Raw genomic sequence first — 18,655 nt, 5'->3', positions numbered from 1 at the left:
TTAAAAAAGAATAATTAGGTAAAAAAGTATATAACAGGCCCCCCCCCCCCCCCCCTTTTCCCCCTCCCCTCTTGTTCCCCTCCATCTCTCCGCGCCCCCCTGTGCCTTTCACACACCACAGCGCCCCCTGGTTTGTTCGGGCCGCTACAGTCCCCGTTTCGCTTTCCTCCTCGTACTGCCGCCGCGCGCGCCCGCCGTTTTGTTCCCCCACTTGGCCCGTGCGAGCCCGGAGGAGGGTTGGGGGGGGGGGGGATTCGGATTGGGGGGGGGGGGGGGGGTGGTTTGCTCGCGCCGAGGAGATCGGGGCGCGGGCGCGTGCCGCGGCGCTCGCCGGGCTCGGTTGGGCGGGATCGCTTCCGCGCGGCGCGGCCTCCGCGGCCCATGCCGTGAGCGAAGGCGCTGGCTTTGTCGCCCGGGGGAGAGATCTTGCGGCCGCAGCAGCAGCAGCCTGAAGCCGGCGCTCTGGTAGCCGAAGCCCAGCGGCGCCCGCCGACCGCCATGGCTGGCAGCGACGAGGTCAACCGCAACGAGTGCAAGGTGCGCCCGCTACCTCCTCCCTCCCCTCCCTGCCTTTCTCCTGTACTAGCCGGCTCCGTGCGGGCATGTGCGGATGTGCCCGGCCGTCCTTGCGTCCGGCTCCCGCCACGGTTGCGCGTTTCGGGAGGGTGTTCTTGTGTGGGGGTGCGCGCCAGGGCCGCGGGCTCCCGATTCGTGCCGCCGCTTTATGATTCGGTGGAGGGGGATTGGGGCCACCCCTGGCCGGTGATTTCCCGGTCAATCGCTGCCTTTCTTTCCCCTTTGGGCTCAATCCCAATTTTATCCCCTTCTCCCTTGCCCCCGTTGTTTTTGGAGTTTCGGGGGGAGTGGTGAGAGATGATGCTACGGAAATGGCTACCCAACAAAGGGGGAAGGGGCCAATCATGCCAAAGCTTGCATCTTTTCTGGCAAGCGGCGGCGAAAGATCGCCGCCCGCATTGGCGTTCTCGCCCATGCGAGCAAACAGCAAAGGAATAGGTGTTTGCGATGCTTCTTCGTCTTACTGTTGCTGCTGTTGATGTTTGGCTTCCTGTTGTGTGTGCCTGCGCAGACGGCGGTGCCGATCCACACATGGGTGCTCATCTCCAACTTCAAGCTGGCGTACAACATGCTCCGGCGGGCGGACGGCACCTTCGACCGCGACCTCGCCGAGTACCTCGACCGCCGGGTGCCGCCCGACGCGCGGGCCCAGGAGGGCGTCTCCTCCTTCGACCACGTCATCGACCCGTCCATCGGCCTCGAGGTCCGCATCTACCGCGCCGCCGCTAGCAACGCCGCGGGCGCGGCCGCGGTCACGCTGCCCATCCTGGACTTCCTCACCGGCGCGCCGTCCCCGGACCCGTTCCCGGTCATCCTCTTCTTCCACGGCGGCAGCTTCGCGCACTCCTCGTCCAGCACGGCCATCTACGACAACCTGTGCCGCCGGTTCGTGAAGCTGAGCAAGGGCGTCGTGCTGTCCGTCAACTACCGGCGCGCCCCCGAGCACCGGTACCCGTGCGCCTACGACGACGGCTGGGCTGCGCTCAAGTGGGCCATGTCGCAGCCGTTCCTCCGCAGCGGCGAGGACGCCCAGCCCCGCGTGTTCCTCTCTGGCGACAGCTCCGGCGGCAACATCGCGCACCACGTCGCCGTCCGCGCCGCCGACGCGGGGATCAAGATTTCCGGCAACATCCTTCTTAACGCCATGTTCGGCGGCACCGAGCGCACCGACTCGGAGCGGCGGCTGGACGGCAAGTACTTCGTCACGCTCCAGGACAGGGACTGGTACTGGAAGGCGTACCTGCCTGAGGACGCCGACCGGGACCACCCGGCGTGCAACCCGTTCGGGCCGAACGGGCGGCGGCTCAGCGGGCTCCCCTTCACCAAGAGCCTCATCATCGTGTCGGGCCTGGACCTCACCTGCGACCGGCAGCTGGCGTACGCCGAGGGCCTCCGGGAAGACGGCCACGATGTCAAGCTCGTGTATCGCGAGAAGGCGACGGTGGGCTTCTACCTGCTGCCCAACACAGACCACTACCACGAGGTCATGGAGGAGATCTCGGACTTCCTCAGGGCTAACCTCTAGTACATACACAGCTGCTGATCATAAAACCCGCCACCGTCGCCTCCTCCTCGACACACACAATCCACCACTTGTTATAGCAAGATGGTAAGCTTGACTTATAGTTCTGCCTCTTATATTGCTGCTTGGGGATCATCTGAATTCCGGCGATGGCATGGCTCATTTGCTGCTGCTGCTGCTGCTGTCCATGGCAAGACATCTGATAAAGACTTTTGGAAAGAAATCATGGTGACTTTTGTTCCCTTGTCGTCTCGCCGGATGAAGGAAATCGTTCTGCTGATCGCGAAGCCTGCGTCCCTGGTTGATGGAGAGAAGCCTATTATTTCGCCTTCAATCACCCTCTGGCTCACCCCCAGAGGAAATTCATCTAACATTCTGTGTACAGTGTTGGACTGATGGATCGACAAGGAGGCGGATGGCCTTTTTGTTGCTTGTGTTTGATGTAGTAGTTCCTCTTCTGGATTTGGATGGGTGCCTATGCATACCCTCAAACCTATCAATCTACCCATGTTTTGTGAAACATATGTGATGTTTCCCAATCTTTAAGGCTAGTGGTAGAGGCACAAGAGATGTACTGCCCCTCTTTTGTTTCCCCTCCTAACTGCTGGTCTGGTCTGGCCTGGCCTGGCCTGATCTGGCCCTGTCGTCTCTCTTGATGTCCTCTGATCCTTTCTGTATACAATGCTGCTGAAAACTGCTGCTAATGTGTTGTAACGCGTGTACTTTGAATGCCTCTGCTTCATTCCCACATGGGTGTCGGTGAAATGCGATGAGGAGGATGGCACTGCACGGGCATCCCGTTGCAGGCGTGGTTTTTGTGCTTCTGCCTCCTGGGGTTCGTGGCTCAGGCGATGACTGTGCGTCCTTGCCCCATGCCAATGTGTCATTCCTTCTGCACGCAGCTTCGATGCCAATGTGCCATTCCTTCTGCACGCAGCTTCGACAGCTAAAAACCTCTGTAATCCCCTGTACTTGGAACGGGGGCGTCTGTCGGCCGTCGGCGTGAGGTTGAAGACCCGCTTGCTGCGATCCCGGCGGGGGAGAGGAGTACTAGATCACGTCCCTCCTGCCAGTGACATTTTCATGCTCCTTTCGCTGTAGGTGCATGGATCGTGTCGTTTCGTCCGCTTCAGTAGTGGTTGGGGGATGGATTTGGCTCCGGTTTGCGTCTCGTCCCCATCCTCGCCTCCCCCCGATCTCGCGGCTGCTGGTTACGATTCGCGAATCGGCGAATGTGACCTTATTCTTGATGTGCGCGTGTCATCCCCGCACAGGGCCATGCTGGTGGTATTTGTGTCGCTCTTTGCCAAGTTATTTTTTGCTTCCCTTTTGCGTTGATTGGAAGATTCCATTGATTGACAGTCTTGTCGTAGACAATCGAGGTATGGAGCTCAAAATACGGTGGATGCATCATACATGGTTTGTTTAGGTGTGTACGACCTGATTGCCGGCACCACGAAATAGTCTTACGCCTGCACCTAGTCATGATCCTCGCACAAACAACCGCAATGCACGCAAAACAAATTTTTCTCGGGGAAGATCTCCCACTCGATCTTTGAGTACCTTGAACCCATTAACCCATTGAAAAGCATGGCCGGCTGGCCGCGTTCTTTCTTCCGCGGCCGCCGGCCGGCCGGCTGTAAAGCGGGGTGCGGCGGCACCGGGGCACCTCTCATCAAAAGGAGGCCGAGACTTTCTCGTGCAGCACTTGCCAAAAGCCGCTTGCGGCCGGGGGAGCGCGGCAGGCTCTGAATGAATCTCTTGACGCTTGGAAAGGCGGCGTGGCCAGGCCGCCCACAAGTCTCCCGCAAAAAGACAAGCGGAGCCGCGAGCCTCGGCCTGATCAGCCAGCCGGCCCGTGCCGGCCGCGGCCGGCTCGCATTTCTTCTATCCGCGGGCGCGTCAGATCGATCGGGCACCCCGGTCTGTGCGTGTACTGCCGCCCGTGCCGGTGCCCATCAACATCAAACAAAGAGGATTAGCCTTGGCGTTTAGGAGCTTTGGCCACCGACTCCCTCTATTCTTTTTCGCGTGCCCTCCCCCCGTCTCTTTTGCTGTCGTACTCCCGTCCAGTGCTGTCGCCGCCAGCCTGCCTGGTGTCACTTCTCGCCCGGCTCGGCCGTAATGGCTTGGCGTTGGCGTCCTCTTCGTTTTTCTCGGACCCTGGTGGGGACTGGGGGCTACCGGAGATTGTAAAAATTTGGGAGTTGCGTGCTGCGTGGAAACTGGCAGGGTTTTTGAGTGGCCGTTGCCGTGGAAAGCGAGCTTTTGCCGCCGGGGGCACGGCATGCCCCCTCACGCCCGTGCACAAGAAAAAACACACCACCCATCATCATCCATTGAATCGCGCAGTAGGTGACAAGGATTCCTAGCGGTTCCGATTGACTAATGGGAGCTGTTAACTCGCCGTTACCATCGCAAACATTCAATGGTAAGAAGCAGGTGCTGCTGCTGCTACTTAGAACTCTGCCACCTACACGGCTACACGTACGTCGACCTGATGCACGTAGGGGCGGGGATGCAAAAACGTGCTCTTTGGAGGGGACGGGAGCACACAGCACAGCAGGCAGGGATCCCCCGGCAGCAGTACGGGGCCCAAACAGTGCGCAACGTGCCCCCATCCGGCGCGGCGCAATTATACGCGCGCCGGGAGGAAGGTGGCCGTCGTACGTACGAGCCGGGAGCGGCGAGAGAAGGAATTCCAGCCCCGTCTGATCGGACGATTTCGATCGGCCGCTCCGTACTCGCTACTACTCCCCCGGCGCGCCTTTTCCATCGGTTGGGGGCGCATGTGTTAAACGATGTGTTGTCCTGTTGAGCCCAGAACCTAACGCCCACCACTCAATCCTGGGGCGCTCGCTGCCGAACGAAAGGGAGCTTGATTGGAACGGGCGACGGCGAGGTCTCCAGTGTCTCCTCCCGTTTCTGAGGAGGCATGGCATGGACGGCCGGGAGGCGGACAGGCAGGCGGTACGGCGGCGGTGAGTGAGCGGGTGAGCCAGACGTCTCGTCCGCTACTACCTGCTCGGCTCCTCCCCGAATTGATCGCTCCGGCGGTCGACCCGCCGGGTTCTCTCACCTCGGCCTGTGCCGTTTTGATGCTGGCGTGATATGACGTCCTGCTTCACTGCTTGAGCCTGAGCTGTTGGCTCCGGCCACGGTTCGGCTTGCACCTGCGCCACGGGATATTTGCCGTGAAGCGACTTCGCTGTCTAACACTCTCTCTCGTGTCTCGTGGTGGAGTTTTAGTTTGGGGCATGGGAATTCGCTCCCTTTTGTCGTGTTGTCACGCTGGCCAAACGGGTGTCGACGTTTTTTCCGAAAAAGGACAGGCACGCGGTCGGTCATCGTGTCAGTGCCCTGTCGACTCGATCCGTCCGCGCGTGGTTGTCTCGTACTCGTCCCCGTTTGGTCAGTCGTCACCACCAGCGCACCCCTTGCATCAGCCGCGCCCGTCGCGGTCTCGGAGAGACGGAGCCGCGTGGTCAACCTTGTCACGCGATCTTTTTGTGCTAAGCAGCGTGGGTGGGCGGCCGTTCTTCCCCCGGCGGGAGGAGCCAATGCCGACGCGGGAACAGCGCAAGGCAACGCAGCGGTTCTGTCCGCTGATCCGCTCCTCCGGCGAGGCGGCGATACGTGTGCGGCCGAGGGGTGCCGAGGGCGGCGGGGTAGGGGACGGCGCCGTTGCGTGCCGGGCCGGGCGCTCTCGCGATCTACAGCGATCGCAATCAAGGAACCGGGCGCCGGCGCGTCCACGTGACGGAGCGCGGGGGCCGCGCGTGGAGGGGGTGCGTCGGCACGCAGGCGCCCCGGCGGGCGCGGGATCGGGACGTGCGGTGCGGGAGGGAGTTGGTTGTCTGTCTGGCTGCCGACTTGGCGCGCCGCGGCCACGTACACGAACGGGGAGTGGGGTAGGGGAAGGCAGCGGATGGATGAGGCTCGCGCTAGCTGTCTGGCCGTGCTGGGGCCGCCTGGGCGTAGTCTGGCCTGGCTCGGCTCGGCTTTTGTTTTGTTCCGGGTCTTGTTGGCTTGTGCGGTGGGGAATCCGCGTCGCCGTAGGGCTGCCCCGGTAGCATTTGGCGCGTTTCACATCCATCTACCGTCCCGCCCGGCCCTACCCCCTCCCGCCCTCCCTCCACCCACCCCCCACCCACCCACCCACCCACACACACAACCCCGCGCTTGCTTGGGTGGAACTGTGGAAGGTGGATGGATCCCGTGCGGGACAAGGTCGGCACGGCACGGCCTTTACATGGCAATTAATGGGGGCGCCACGCCGCCCCACGCACCCACCTCGTCCACTTCTCCGGTTCTCCCTCCTCGCCTCGCTCGCTCGCTCGCGCGCGCGCTTTGACTTGGAGTCCTCTGCCGCTGGCGCTGTTCTGTCCACCAATGAGAGGGGCCGGAGCCCCACGCCGGGGCGCTCCTGGATTTGTTTTTGGGGGCTCGACTCCTTTCCGGCCTCCCGTCCGCCGGACGCATGCGAGCAACTCAGAGCATTTGTACTTTTCTGCCGTGCTGTAGCTCCTGGCTAGTAGGCATGAGAGCAGTGGGTCGGTCTCCTTTTTTCACCGCGCACATGGCCGCTGAAGCAGGCAAGGCATCACCACGTTCACGGGCAGCACAGCGGTAAAAGATCTCTCTCTCTCTCCCGTGTAAAAACAAGCCAGACACGGGAAGGGACGGGGAGCTTTTGGTTCGTTCCTTGCGGGCAACGCTGTGGCTTCATTCGAGCGTGCAGTACGGTGCAGCTGCAGCAGCTCATTCGAACGCAACGCACGCCCGGAGACAGCAGAACCGGCGAGAAAGTCAAAGCATCCCGCATCCCGGCACAGTGCGGTCGCCGGTGGACTAGAAGACCCGGGCACAATGGGCATGTGACAAAAGGGTGCCAGTGCCAATGGATGGCGTGCTGGCACCGCGCGCCCCCGCCCGTTTTTTATTTTGTTTATCTGGCTCCTCCCAGGCGGTGCCGTCGGGTGGGTTGGGTGCTCGGCATCATTTGCGTTGGACGATTAGAGAGAAAAGGGAGCTCGGATCTATACCCCGCCTGTTGCGGGTGATAATGGCGAGGGGGATGGATGGATACGCTACGGCGAGGAGTGTGAGCGAGCTTTGCTTTGAACCGGTCGCCCCCGCGCCGTGTCGCTTCTGCGGCGAGCGCGCGAGCTCGGGACAAATCGGGGGCCTTTCTTTCTTTTTTCTTCCACGCGATGGAGTTGTTTTTTTTAATCCTGTTGATTTGAAGAGAACTTATACTGTGGGACATGTAATTTGGTCACCTGGGGAATCATGCTCTCATAAAGAGACTCTTGGTACGGGTACGCTTTTCCATTGTTTGATCTTGTGTGTTTTTTCTATCACTTGTTCCATGCACAGGATCGATCGACTCGTCGTGACAATACGACGGAGGGCAAGCGAAATGACGACGCTACCGTGTCGGCACCGGCACAGGAACAGGTAGTGACGGGGGGAGCGACAAAAGACGCGACAATCTATAGCACGCCGGCACGCCGCTACTAGATTGCCATGGAAACCGATGGCCCAAACACGGATTCCTGTTCGTCGCTCGGCCACGTAGTACGCTGTACGCGCGCGATCGATGCGGCCGAGCATCCATCGACCGGGCGCCGTTCGAAGGGTACGGCGTCGCATGATGATGATAAAAGAGAAGCCCGCGCAATGCAATACCGGCCGGCGGCCGGTCATGGGATCGTGACGCAGCTTGGCGCGTCGAACCTCGGGCGCGCGTGGTTTTTAGCTTCCGCACGCCGGATTAGGACCGTCCACCCCAAAGCTCGGCGAGGACAAGTGGGATATTCCTAGGCCTTGGGCTCGTGACAAGACGACGCGGGTGCCGCGACAAGAGGCCCCGTCGGGCGCACCGGCGCGCTCTACCCTGCCCGGCTGCGCGGCGAAAAGGCGACCCGTCGGACTTTAACTCCGCTCACACGCGCCGGGCGACCAGCCCGCCGGCCGGCTACGAATCAATTAACCATGTGCGCGGCCGCGGCCCGCCCGGGCTCGCGGATTGGCTGTCCAGCTCAAGCCGGGGGGTGATTAACTAATTTTCTGAGCGAGAGGGCCGAGGAGGAGGGGGTCGTCGTCGCTAATTGCGGTGCGTGGCTTTGGCGCTGGCGCTTCCCTGCCGCCTCCGCGGGGCTAGCTGGCGGCGACGGCGACGCCAAAAGTGGCCGCGCGTGGTGGCACCGGGGGCGGTGCGTGCGTACGTACGTGACGCGCGGGGTCGCGACAAGCGGGGGCGTTCCGTTCCGCGACAAGCGGATGCGAGACCGGGCCCGAGGACGGCGACCGAGGGTTTCCAGCTCGCGCCCGGCGGGGCTGCTACGCGACAAGGTGTGTGTGTGTGTTGTGGTTTTTGTATTATTGGGCAGCGCCGTGTGGTACGTACGCCGCGTGCGCGATTACGACAAGAGAAGAAGAAGAAGCATGACTTGGATTTTGTTGCCAGTGCCAGCGAGACACACCGCCGGCCTGCCGGCTGGACACGCGTGCTTGACTTGCGCGGCCGCAGGCCGTGCTCCTGCAGCTCTGAGCTGTTCGAGCTCAGCACGTTTCGCACAAAGCACGCAGGTCCAACTGAAAAGCTTTTGGTTAGTTCGCTCGCCGGTCCGTTGGAAATAATCGCGCGTGCACCCACAAGGCCACAAGACTACAAGAGGCGTGGCCGGCGCACCGAGCACCAGTACCACGCGGCCGTTAATGCGGATCCATGACCACTGCCCAAGTTGCACGCTGCCACAACCGACCGAGCGCCGCTGCCCACACCACAACGCAAGCGTCCAACGCCGGGCACCACCACCACCTACCACCCACCAGCCGAGCCGAAACTGAGAGAGAGGAGCGTGCACGCTGCCCATGCTCGCGCTCGCCCCTAACCTTCCAGCCTTCCTTCCTTTCCTGGGTCACGATCCGGGCATGTGCGCCGGAGCTGTGGTGCACACAAGCAAAGCAAAATCCAAGGAACACTCGCCCCCAGGGGGCGTCCGTACCGCCCCGCCCGCTTGGCAGCTCGCACCCCAGCCACAGCCAGCCAGTGGGCGCGCGCGCGCGTGCCGTGCCGACGTCCCCCACCGCGCGCGCAGCCGAGGAGGACCACCGCTTCTCGCCCTGTAGCGTGCGTACCCGGGCGGGGCGAGCAAGTCATTGGCGTGGCGGCCAGCGACACGGCGGCTGCTGCTGCTGCGGCGTGCGCCGTGACAAAATAGCGGGCCGCGACAAGGGGGAGACTGGGGGAGAGGGGAGACGGTGACCCACCGTGGTGGATGCGGACGACGCCGACGCCGAGTTATTGCTCAGGGCGCGGACAGATCGGCTAGGCGGCTCGAACGAAACGAAAGCCGGGGGGCGTGGGGAATTGCTATCGCGAGGAGGCGGGAGGAGGCCCATGCGCGGAGACGTGTCTCTCGATCGGCTGGGCTCTCGCCTCTCGGTCTCTCGGGTCCCCGGCCTCACGTATGATCGCGGAAGCGGTGGGTGCTGGAACAGGAAATTGGGAGACGACGCTGCGGTGCGGTACTGCGGGCAGAGGAACGCAGCTTCTTTCCCTGTTCTTCCCGATTGTGGGAAGAAAACCAAAAAACCATCGTACGTGCGAGGGACATGTTCTTCCCGCACTGTCCGAGCTGAATTTCCAAGGGTGAAAGGCGCTGGCAATTAGTTTTCCTCGCACGTTGGCAGGCCACCCTTTCGGGTGAGTAGTCGCTTCCGAGGAAACAATTGCGACAGCAATGCCTCATGGCTAATTGGTCACGTCAAGTGTTCCAGCTGCGGCATGTCTGGATGCGCTTGTCGTGACACCCTGCTCTCGGCCATGAGCCTCAAGCATGCATGGCTTAACATTTTCCTCGTGTTGGGTGGCTTCTGGCATGCACCATGTAAGTACATGTACTAGAGAGCTACCACATGATTGGGAGCTGGGCAGGTGGGCAGTGGGCTTGACCTTGATATTGTGGGAGATTATGAAATCCCGCTGACTTTTGTTTGAACCACCACAGTTTCATGCAAGGCACCACCGCTCGGTCCACCCGTGGTTAGGAATAATTTTTTGCCCCCAAACAATGTTTCCAGTGAGCTGCCTAGACTGAATCGAGACTGCCATGTCTGCGTTCTTATCCATTCAGATCCAAGCATTATGCTACGGGTAGAGTGTGAGCTAAGCTACGGGTAGAGTGGGATGATTCTTGTCGCCCCCCAACTTCTCACCCTGTCTGAGCTAAGCTGTCTTGAAGAAAGGTAACTCCTTCGCAACCTTTCTTGGACACATGAATGGCGTTCTACACCCTTCCACTTCCCGTCCTTTTTCATAACTAGATTCTTTTTCGAAACCCTACACTAGATTGTAGTATAGTCTTATTTCAAAAAGAAAATGCTTGTAGTATAGTAAATACCAAACAGAGGGAAAGATTCGCCATGGCCAACATGAATGGAAGTGACAAACATAGAAGCCCAGAGCACAGCTCCTAAACTCAAAATTCTTGACCTTGGCCAAGTGGCAGCACCAGCCGATAATGTTCGAGATAGAAAATGGTATAGATTCACGCTTCAATTATCCGGATTCCACACGCAGACCAGATCGTTCTACCGGCAAGGTCCGTAATCATTGGTCAATAACTTATATTAAACCAGATCTGATTCATCGCAAAACAGTGCAAGACACACTTGATATCAGCTTCAGATCTTCAAGTAGAAAGATTGTATACTCACTTTATTCACTGACGGGAATTTCCAGACAAGTTCGTTCACAAATGAATCGTATAGCTTCTTTTTTTTACAGGAAAGTTAAAGTGCTGAAAAGCAAGAGCATGATATATCTTACTGATGCATTCCAGGTCATACAAGAGGACAAAAGAGGAGTGTGAAGACCAAACAAATTGGAACACATGGATTCCAATCTGAAAGCAATAAGACAAGAGGCCTACAATTATTTGCAGCTGCAAAAGGAGAGGCTAAGATACATGGAACAAAGACAAAAACTATGAGACACGCCTGACAACTGCATTTCTGCTGAGTACACCTTGTATGATTGGCTAAAGAATCATTGCACGCACGTTAAAAACTGGTGCAAATGTCAATCTGTGGGAAAAAGGCAGAACATTATATACGTCATGCTTTAGCCTGAAAATGAGAGAACCTGGAAGTGCCATGGCGGCACCACTAATGATCCTAACGAATATATATGCAGATCTGTAGTGCTATCTCCAATATGTTTGGTTCCTTTCATTCGACCATGATGGACAAGCTCATGTACCTTTTGTTTGTATCACCATTTGAGCTGCTATGAAATCATCAAAGTTCTTTCTGGTTTACCAATGCTTTGCAAGCCATTGATCTTAGCTTGAACGTGGAGTTACCTGGCAATCTGGCACCATTGTATTGTAGAGTTCCAAAGCAGAGTGCTGATTGCTTGAGGACAGTGAAGCTCCAAAGATTTACTGCCAAGCACTGATTTGTCAACAGCTTGTATGATAACACGAGATGCAAGTGCAACAGAACAAACATCCAGCCACAATTTCCATGTAGTACCTTCAACTGATAAAGCTGGAACTGCAACACCAGGCAAGAAGACACCTCAGACTGCTTGCCATCAAGGATGGAGTTTGAACAAAGAAGCAGAGATGCACTGCAGACCTCATCTTGGTTGAATCATCTACTCTGTAAGCATGGTTTATCTTCTTGACAAACCCCACAAATAGTACTTCTGCACCCCTACAGGCTGCTGTGAATCTGTGATGCATGTACTGAGCAAGAACGGGCCAGAAAAAGCAGCAGCTTCAAATGTCGTGGCAAAGGCAACATGTCTCGATCAACTTCAGCAGTCTGTTCAAGTCCTAAATTCCATAGATACAGCCGCTCACCTCTATAGTTCCAGGTACTTTGGCGATCTGAGTTTCACGTGGAGTCATTTTGCTCTTCAAGCAGCAAAGGCATCAAAACCGCATATGGCGTTAACAGCCTAATGTAGCAATTAAATACCTTGTCAAGACAGCAAAATTTTCCCCAACAGGTGGAGCAGATAGATCCTGCAATTGTATGATTATCACTAAGTTAGCCAGTTAATATAAGGTTTTACCATGACAGGCAAGCTTCAGTATAACCTCAAAGATTAATGTCATGTTTTTTCTCTATCACTAAGGAGGAGCTAATTATTAACACAATTTAGCAATCACAAGTTCATTCAAGCAGTAAATTATAAACTGTGCCTAACACCAGCATTGATAAGAATAACTTTCCAAGAAAAGAAAAGATAAGGAGGCTGCTTAAGGGCATTTTCCCATAAGCTCATCGTGTCTATGATATATGGGACCCGTCCAAAGGAAACTAGGAAAGTTTGCCATGCATGATGAAAGCCCTAGCAATTCAAGCTGACCCTAAAGTAGACCAGCAAGAAAGTAACCGTAAAACACAATCAGGTAGCATGCATGATTACAAGACATTTCAGTAGATAGTGACAAACTAACATCCCCTTACCCGGTCTTCCATTTTTCCTATTTCAGACCTGTTTTAACGAAGGGATTGCAAATGAATTTTAGATGTACTGTACTGATTATTGTAAATTTTCGAAATTGCTGTGTTCCAAAATCCAAACAGTTGTTTTGCAGAATAGTCTCAATTTTGATTCTCCTAATGCTAACCAAACTTAGGCTCATAAAACATGTGCAATGGAACAGCACAAAAATTAAATAAGCATCATTGCAAAAAAAAAACTTTCCATTTTATGGCTTTGCTAATGAAGCAAGGCTGTACCAGAAGTCTATCTCGTAGACACATTAGCTAACATTAGAAGAAGCAATCTCTGAAAGCAAATAGCATTTTATGACCTAAGCATTGAAAATTATTGCAGATGAATCTCTGCAAGCCAATTCAGCAGCTGTAGATTCTTCTCATTGCAGATGTGGTCAATGAGCAGTGAAATTTTCTCATAAACCCTATCAAACAATTTGCATAGACAAAGCAGGGTTAATACTTCTGAGATGGGCATTTGTTGCTAGTTTGAAGTTTCCTGGGAGAGCGTTGAACTCTCAAGAGTACGTTCCTTTCAATATCTCACAACGCAGCATGATTTATAGTAGACACCCATTAGCAAAATGTTGTTAGATTCCACAGTTCCAGAAATGTTGCGTGACCACAGTTTAAGATAATCTTACACATTACCCATCAAAATCTCATTTCTACATGCATGTGCCAAAATCTACGCATCGTATACCTTTATACTATCCCTATGTTTTAAAGTCATACAAGTCGAGTCAAGTCGCTTGGGCATCGATTAGCCAAATGTAAACAATTAGGCATGGTTAGTCAGTTCGTTAGTCGACCAAGTTGACCTAGCCTGCCTACTGCCTAGTCAGTTAGCTATACTGTAAATCTAATTAACCATATCTTGAGGACATTAGCATCTTACAAAGCATGTAGAGTAGAGAGAACACAGATAGGCCAGGAGGTGGTCACTTGTTTAGTTGTTTCGATCCCAACATAGGCTAATTTCTTGAAATTGAGTGGTCTGGGCATACATCCATGGTTTCAACCAAGCTAGCTAGGCTCCATAGGCTAATTTCTACTGAGCTAAAATACTATTGAGCTGAAGTTACCAAGCCCAAATTTCTGGCTGCAAGTTGGTCGCCCAGGCTTGACAGACTAATCATGACTAGCCGACGATTAATCAGCTGATCAGTCAACTAGGCTAACTAATTGAGTCGACACATCTGATCAATGTCCAAACCATTTTGTCAATTAATCATTGAAACATGATTAATAGATGGTTTGAAAACACTGTGCTATCCTGCTTAATACTAGAAGGTAGGGCTCAATGATAACCAAGAGGGTCATACATGGGGGTGTGCAAGGTGATCAACTACCAGGCCCCCTGCTAATTAAGAGGCCCAAGTTTCCAGCCTAAACTGTGCATAAGAGTGAAGTAAAAAAATAAAAAACTAGGAATTCATCAACATCACTGCAATTACCAATTTCCTGCCTAAAGATAAGATGCAATCTAACTCAAAGTACTTATTTCTAACAATCAATTCCCATGCAATGCAAGCAGTGCAAACAAATTTGAATCCACATGCTACAATCAAAGGTACTATTCACACAAAGTTAACTGCAAAAGGACAACACATTAATAAGCTCTAATGGACTGCACGTGCACATGACAACTCCCCCTCGCTCGCTCAACACTTTATCATCGAGCTTGATGTCAGTCATCGTTAAAACCCTTGGTGGTAAATGATTGCTTCAAGGCATGCTGGTGGCTCAAGACATGTGGACCCCCAAAGACAGGTGCAGGAAGTCTTGGGAGTTGCCATCGTGTCCTTCATTGTGATATGGACGCCAGTAATGGTGTATACCTTCTTATTGCAGCTTTCAGTTTGGCCTTGGGTAACCATGTAGCTGAAGCCATGTTATTGGCTCTAAAAATTGCAGTAATCTTAAGATGATTATGGGGTAAGACTGTAAGAGCTGCACAAAGGAGGGCCAGCCGGCAATGGCTGAAGGGGATGGACGGGAGTAGAAAGATGAGACCGCAGATCTGGTGATTCTTAAAAGTTAACTCTGTCTTAATTGAAGAGAACATTAATGCCATCTTATTTATAAGGGGCTCCTAACAGTAAAACCAATTTAAAACACCTATGCGATCTAACATTCTAACTTAAATGACTAAATAACTTACAAGCACTACAACTAATGCAGAACAACTTAAAGCCATGTGCTAACTAATCACAGTAACAATGGTCCTCTATCGGGATCGGATAGGCTGCACAAAACATTTGTTGTTGCAGAATTTTCTTGTATTTGACATCTAGGTGGTGCTGTAATATACATTTACTTTTGTAATAACATGAGATAAGATTCATGTTGATAATACTAAAATTGCCAAGACTACCTATATTTAATGGTAAAATCTACAGCAGATATCACTTGCATGAACCATCACAACATTTAGGGCCCAACCATAATTTTAATCATGAAATTCTCAGGACGTCAGATACGGTCTTGCAAGCAAAAATATTGTCCTTAAATTCAAAATTTTAAAGGCACTATTAGGAATCAACTAGATGTAGATATATCAAACAAAATATTTTCAAAATGAGGGAACAGTATGAGCCAGTACATTCGTAATATAGTATGTGTTATGAAAAACATCCATATAAATAATAAAGACTTAGCTCCCAGACTATGTCGTCACGGTGTTAGCCACAGCAGAGCGATTTAATGTTGAAATAATAGAAAACAACAATATGTGCGCAAGATAATTCAGATACAATAAATAAGAAAAATCAGGTACTTTAGAACCGCTAATACATTGCCCATAAGTTCACCATTGCTATAGTCCTAGAATCCAAAATATCAAATATGAATGGCAGAGTATTGAAAAGAGGAAGACTGGATGACTCTCAATGTTTTTCTCACCATAGTTCAACCCTAAAGGCTGCCTAATGGGCTGATCAAATGATTTCTGTTGCAGAGCTGACTACTACATCCAGGCATTGTTCTAATATTCATTTCAATCATGTTCCCAATAAACTTTAGTAATGATTGATCAAATTCAGTAATTCACATTGACGTACTAATGCTGAGGTGGCTACTATCCTTTATGGATATCTCTAGCAGATGTAAATTCTATTGAGCATTACTACATGTAGGGCCCAACCATAATTGTTCTATCACTCCTTCAAGATGTTAGATATGGCCTTATTAGCAAAATATCGTGCATTTTAGGTGCCAACCGATTAACAACATCAAGAAATTCCAAACATTAGAAACACTAATATGCACTAGCTTGATGCTGGTATACTGAAAAACATATTTCCCAAAAAAGAACTATATGAACCAGGATATAACAGAAAAATTCCCAGGCTGTCAGCATACCTACATTATTGTGGGAGTGCTAGTACTATAGTATGTGTTACAAAAGCCATATATCAACAAACACTAACTCCCAGATTATGCTGTCACAGAACTGAATGTACAGGTAAGTATAGGGCATTGTCTAGTAAGGTCATAAATAAAACTGATTCAGGCATCATTCTGTCCAGAATCAAAGGGTCCACGATTTGATGCCAAGAAAGTTCGAAAACATATTCACATAATATAGTGTCCCCTTCAAGAAAGAGAAAATAACAGTCTTGTTTTAATCTCTTAGCGAACAGCTAAAGAACAAACAGTCCCTTAGCCAAAGACTGCTTGGAGAACTTCAGATGCTCCGGCATAACATATAGTACAGTCGTACTTCAGAATTGTTCACAGTGCTGAATGGGTATTTATGTGGTATGGTACTACTAATCATATCCTTATTTTTTTTCTTACACAGCATATGAAGAAGTTTCAAGTTGAATATTTAGGGTACAGCATTGTCGCATCACAGTATGCTAATATTTAGATCCTTATTTTTTTTCTTACACAGCATATGAATTAGTTTCAAGTTGAATATTTAGGTACAGCATTGTCGCATCACAGTATAGCATTTCAAAATGCTAATATCAACAGTTACAATTGCAGCGAAAAAAAGGCATTATATAAAAGAGAAGGTACATAAAATTGGTGAATCTGTCAAGGGATCAGGAATGAAGTATCAACTCACATGTTATTGAACAGATACACTGCGAGGAAGTCCAAATCCGTGCTTCCATATCATGCCTAGTATAGTATTGGCCTCAGTCCTTCGCCCACAACTAACATATGCTTTGTACATGATCCAAAATGTCTTCTTTGTCCTGCCAAATTTAGAACATTCCATCTCATCCAAAACCCTGTGCATCTCTTCCAGCCGATTGTGCTTCCCATACATCACCATCTTGCAGTGGTACAAGCTCCGGCACAGCTTCCAACCGGCCTCCTCAGCCTGCCGGACAAAATGTGCGAGTTTGTCGACCGCATCACACTGAAAATAGCTTGATATTACGGACCGCATCACCTTCGCTGTGGTGACAATGACATTGTGTTCCAGTGCCTCAGCGATCCGCAGCTCCATCCCCTCAACCAATCCCTCCTGAGCATACACCCTAATTAACAACACATGTAGCCATGGCCTGTAGTCATCAGGACCCAACCTCTGCAACAACTCCTCAATCTTTTGAATCCTATCTACATGGTCAAACTTGCAGTATGCGCATAGCATTGTACGTATATGCACAATGTCAACCTTTCCAGCATACTTGTAAGCATGCTCATAAGCTTGCTCCATTTTGTAGATCATCCCAGCATGCCCATATCCTCTCAGCATCAAGAGATGTGTAGTAGCATCTGGAGCAACATGACCCGACAACATTTCCTGGAACACTGCTTCCATTTTGTCCGACATCCACGCAGTGACGTATCCAGCGATGATTGCATTATACGTACCAATCGTGCGGGGATGCCCAGAAGCATCTAGCGAACCAAGCGTGGCCTCCATGTGGTCAACGAGGAGGGAACGACCGAAGAGGCTGATGAGGATATTGTACGAGTCCACATTAGGCGGCCCGCACCGCCGGTCGCTCTCCAGCGCGCGGAAGGTCATGAGGCAGTTGTCCAGGAGGCCGTTGTGCATGTACGCTGCCATGAGGGCGTTGTAGAGCGCCTGGTCGGGTGAGTGGGCGGCGGTGGCGTCGGCAAAGAGCGAGGCCGCCGCGTCGGGGTCGCGCGCACGGCTCGCGAGAGAGATAGCGAGGGCGAACTCGCCGAGCGCGGGGGCCGGGGAGAGCGCGCGGCGGAATGAGAACACGGCGAGGCCGAGCAGCGGCTTGGGCCGGAGCAGCGAGAGGAGCTCGAGCGACGCCAGAGGCGAGACGGCGAGGAGGGTCGGGAAGGAGTGGGCGTGGAGGTCGGGCGCCGGGTCTGGGTCGGGCCCCGGGAGCGCGAGGAGGGAGGCGGCAATCGAGGAGACGGCAGCGCGGAGCTGAGCGGCCGTGAAGGGCGAGAGCGGCGGCGAGGCGGGGGACCAAGACGCTGACCACCGCGTCCCGGCGGGATCGGGCGGCGGCAGAGTAGGAGGTAGGGAATGCGGCGGCCACGGGAAAGAGGTGGAGGAGATCGCGTCGTGTGGGACGGATACGGAGGTGAAGGACCAACGGGTGGTGGATTCGTGGAGGCCGCGGCGGCGGAGCAGGGGAAGGAGGGAGCGAGCGGGGCGGCGGGACATGGGAGGAGGCGGCGGCGGCGGAGGAGGAGGCCGAGGATGGGATCAGCGGCGGCGGTGCGAGGGGTTTAGGGATCGGCGGCGGCGCGAGGGGTTTAGGGATCGGCGGCGTGGGGAGTGGTGGAGGAGAAGCGCACGCGGCCAGCTCGCCGCTGAGTTCTGAATGGGTTTCTTTAGCTGGGCCTGTGTTCTGCGAGGGCGGCCTTCTTCCAGGCGAGTTTGCAAACGGCTCGGCCTGCCTGGCCGCCGCCTCCTGGTGGAAGGAGAAGAGCCCACACAACAAGTGGTACGGGCTGTCAGGTCTTGAGATAAGGAAAATTGGAAAAAGTCAGTCTGGTCGATGTGGCAACTGTTTTTACACGTTGCAGTGTGTCTCAGGCTCTCACAGAAGAAGGTATAGCAGATCATCAGTTTCATAGGTC

The 18,655-nt window shown here is 53.4% G+C and overlaps 2 protein-coding genes and 1 long non-coding RNA gene across 3 annotated transcripts; 2 read left to right on the top strand and 1 right to left on the bottom strand.

Moving 5' to 3' along the window:
- Positions 1–125: 125 nt before the first annotated feature.
- LOC101755384 (gibberellin receptor GID1) lies at positions 126–2,831 on the top strand. The gene is made up of 2 exons (XM_004962059.4): positions 126–537; positions 1,088–2,831. The coding sequence occupies exons 1-2, from the start codon at positions 499–501 to the stop codon at positions 2,099–2,101; spliced, it is 1,053 nt and encodes a 350-aa protein (XP_004962116.1). The 5' UTR covers positions 126–498; the 3' UTR covers positions 2,102–2,831.
- Positions 2,832–8,664: 5,833 nt separating this feature from the next.
- On the top strand, positions 8,665–11,427 carry LOC111256853. Its single transcript, XR_002677163.1, has 2 exons — positions 8,665–10,354; positions 10,951–11,427. It is a non-coding gene; the product is annotated as an uncharacterized LOC111256853 (long non-coding RNA).
- On the bottom strand, positions 10,806–18,404 carry LOC101779584 (pentatricopeptide repeat-containing protein At2g30780). Its single transcript, XM_004963721.2, has 2 exons — positions 16,698–18,404; positions 10,806–12,141 (listed from the first exon to the last, which is right to left on the bottom strand). Exon 1 carries the CDS (start codon positions 18,234–18,236, stop codon positions 16,701–16,703), a length of 1,536 nt encoding a protein of 511 aa, XP_004963778.1. The 5' UTR covers positions 18,237–18,404; the 3' UTR covers positions 10,806–12,141; positions 16,698–16,700.
- Between the last annotated feature and the right edge of the window lie 251 nt (positions 18,405–18,655).

The sequence above is a fragment of the Setaria italica genome, chromosome III (genome assembly GCF_000263155.2).
Source record: "Setaria italica strain Yugu1 chromosome III, Setaria_italica_v2.0, whole genome shotgun sequence".
NCBI lineage: Eukaryota > Viridiplantae > Streptophyta > Magnoliopsida > Poales > Poaceae > Setaria > Setaria italica.
This window is presented reverse-complemented; position numbering and strand designations above follow the sequence as displayed.

What these genes read in the sequence shown, in the direction of transcription:
- LOC101755384 (XM_004962059.4), top strand. Translation starts at nt 499, where the DNA reads ATGGCTGGCAGCGACGAGGTCAACCGCAACGAGTGCAAG. An exon ending in TCAACCGCAACGAGTGCAAG is followed by an intron (nt 538 to 1,087) that starts GTGCGCCCGCTA and finishes GTGCCTGCGCAG; the next exon opens with ACGGCGGTGCCGATCCACAC.
- LOC101779584 (XM_004963721.2), bottom strand. Translation starts at nt 18,236, where the DNA reads ATGTCCCGCCGCCCCGCTCGCTCCCTCCTTCCCCTGCTCCGCCGCCGC.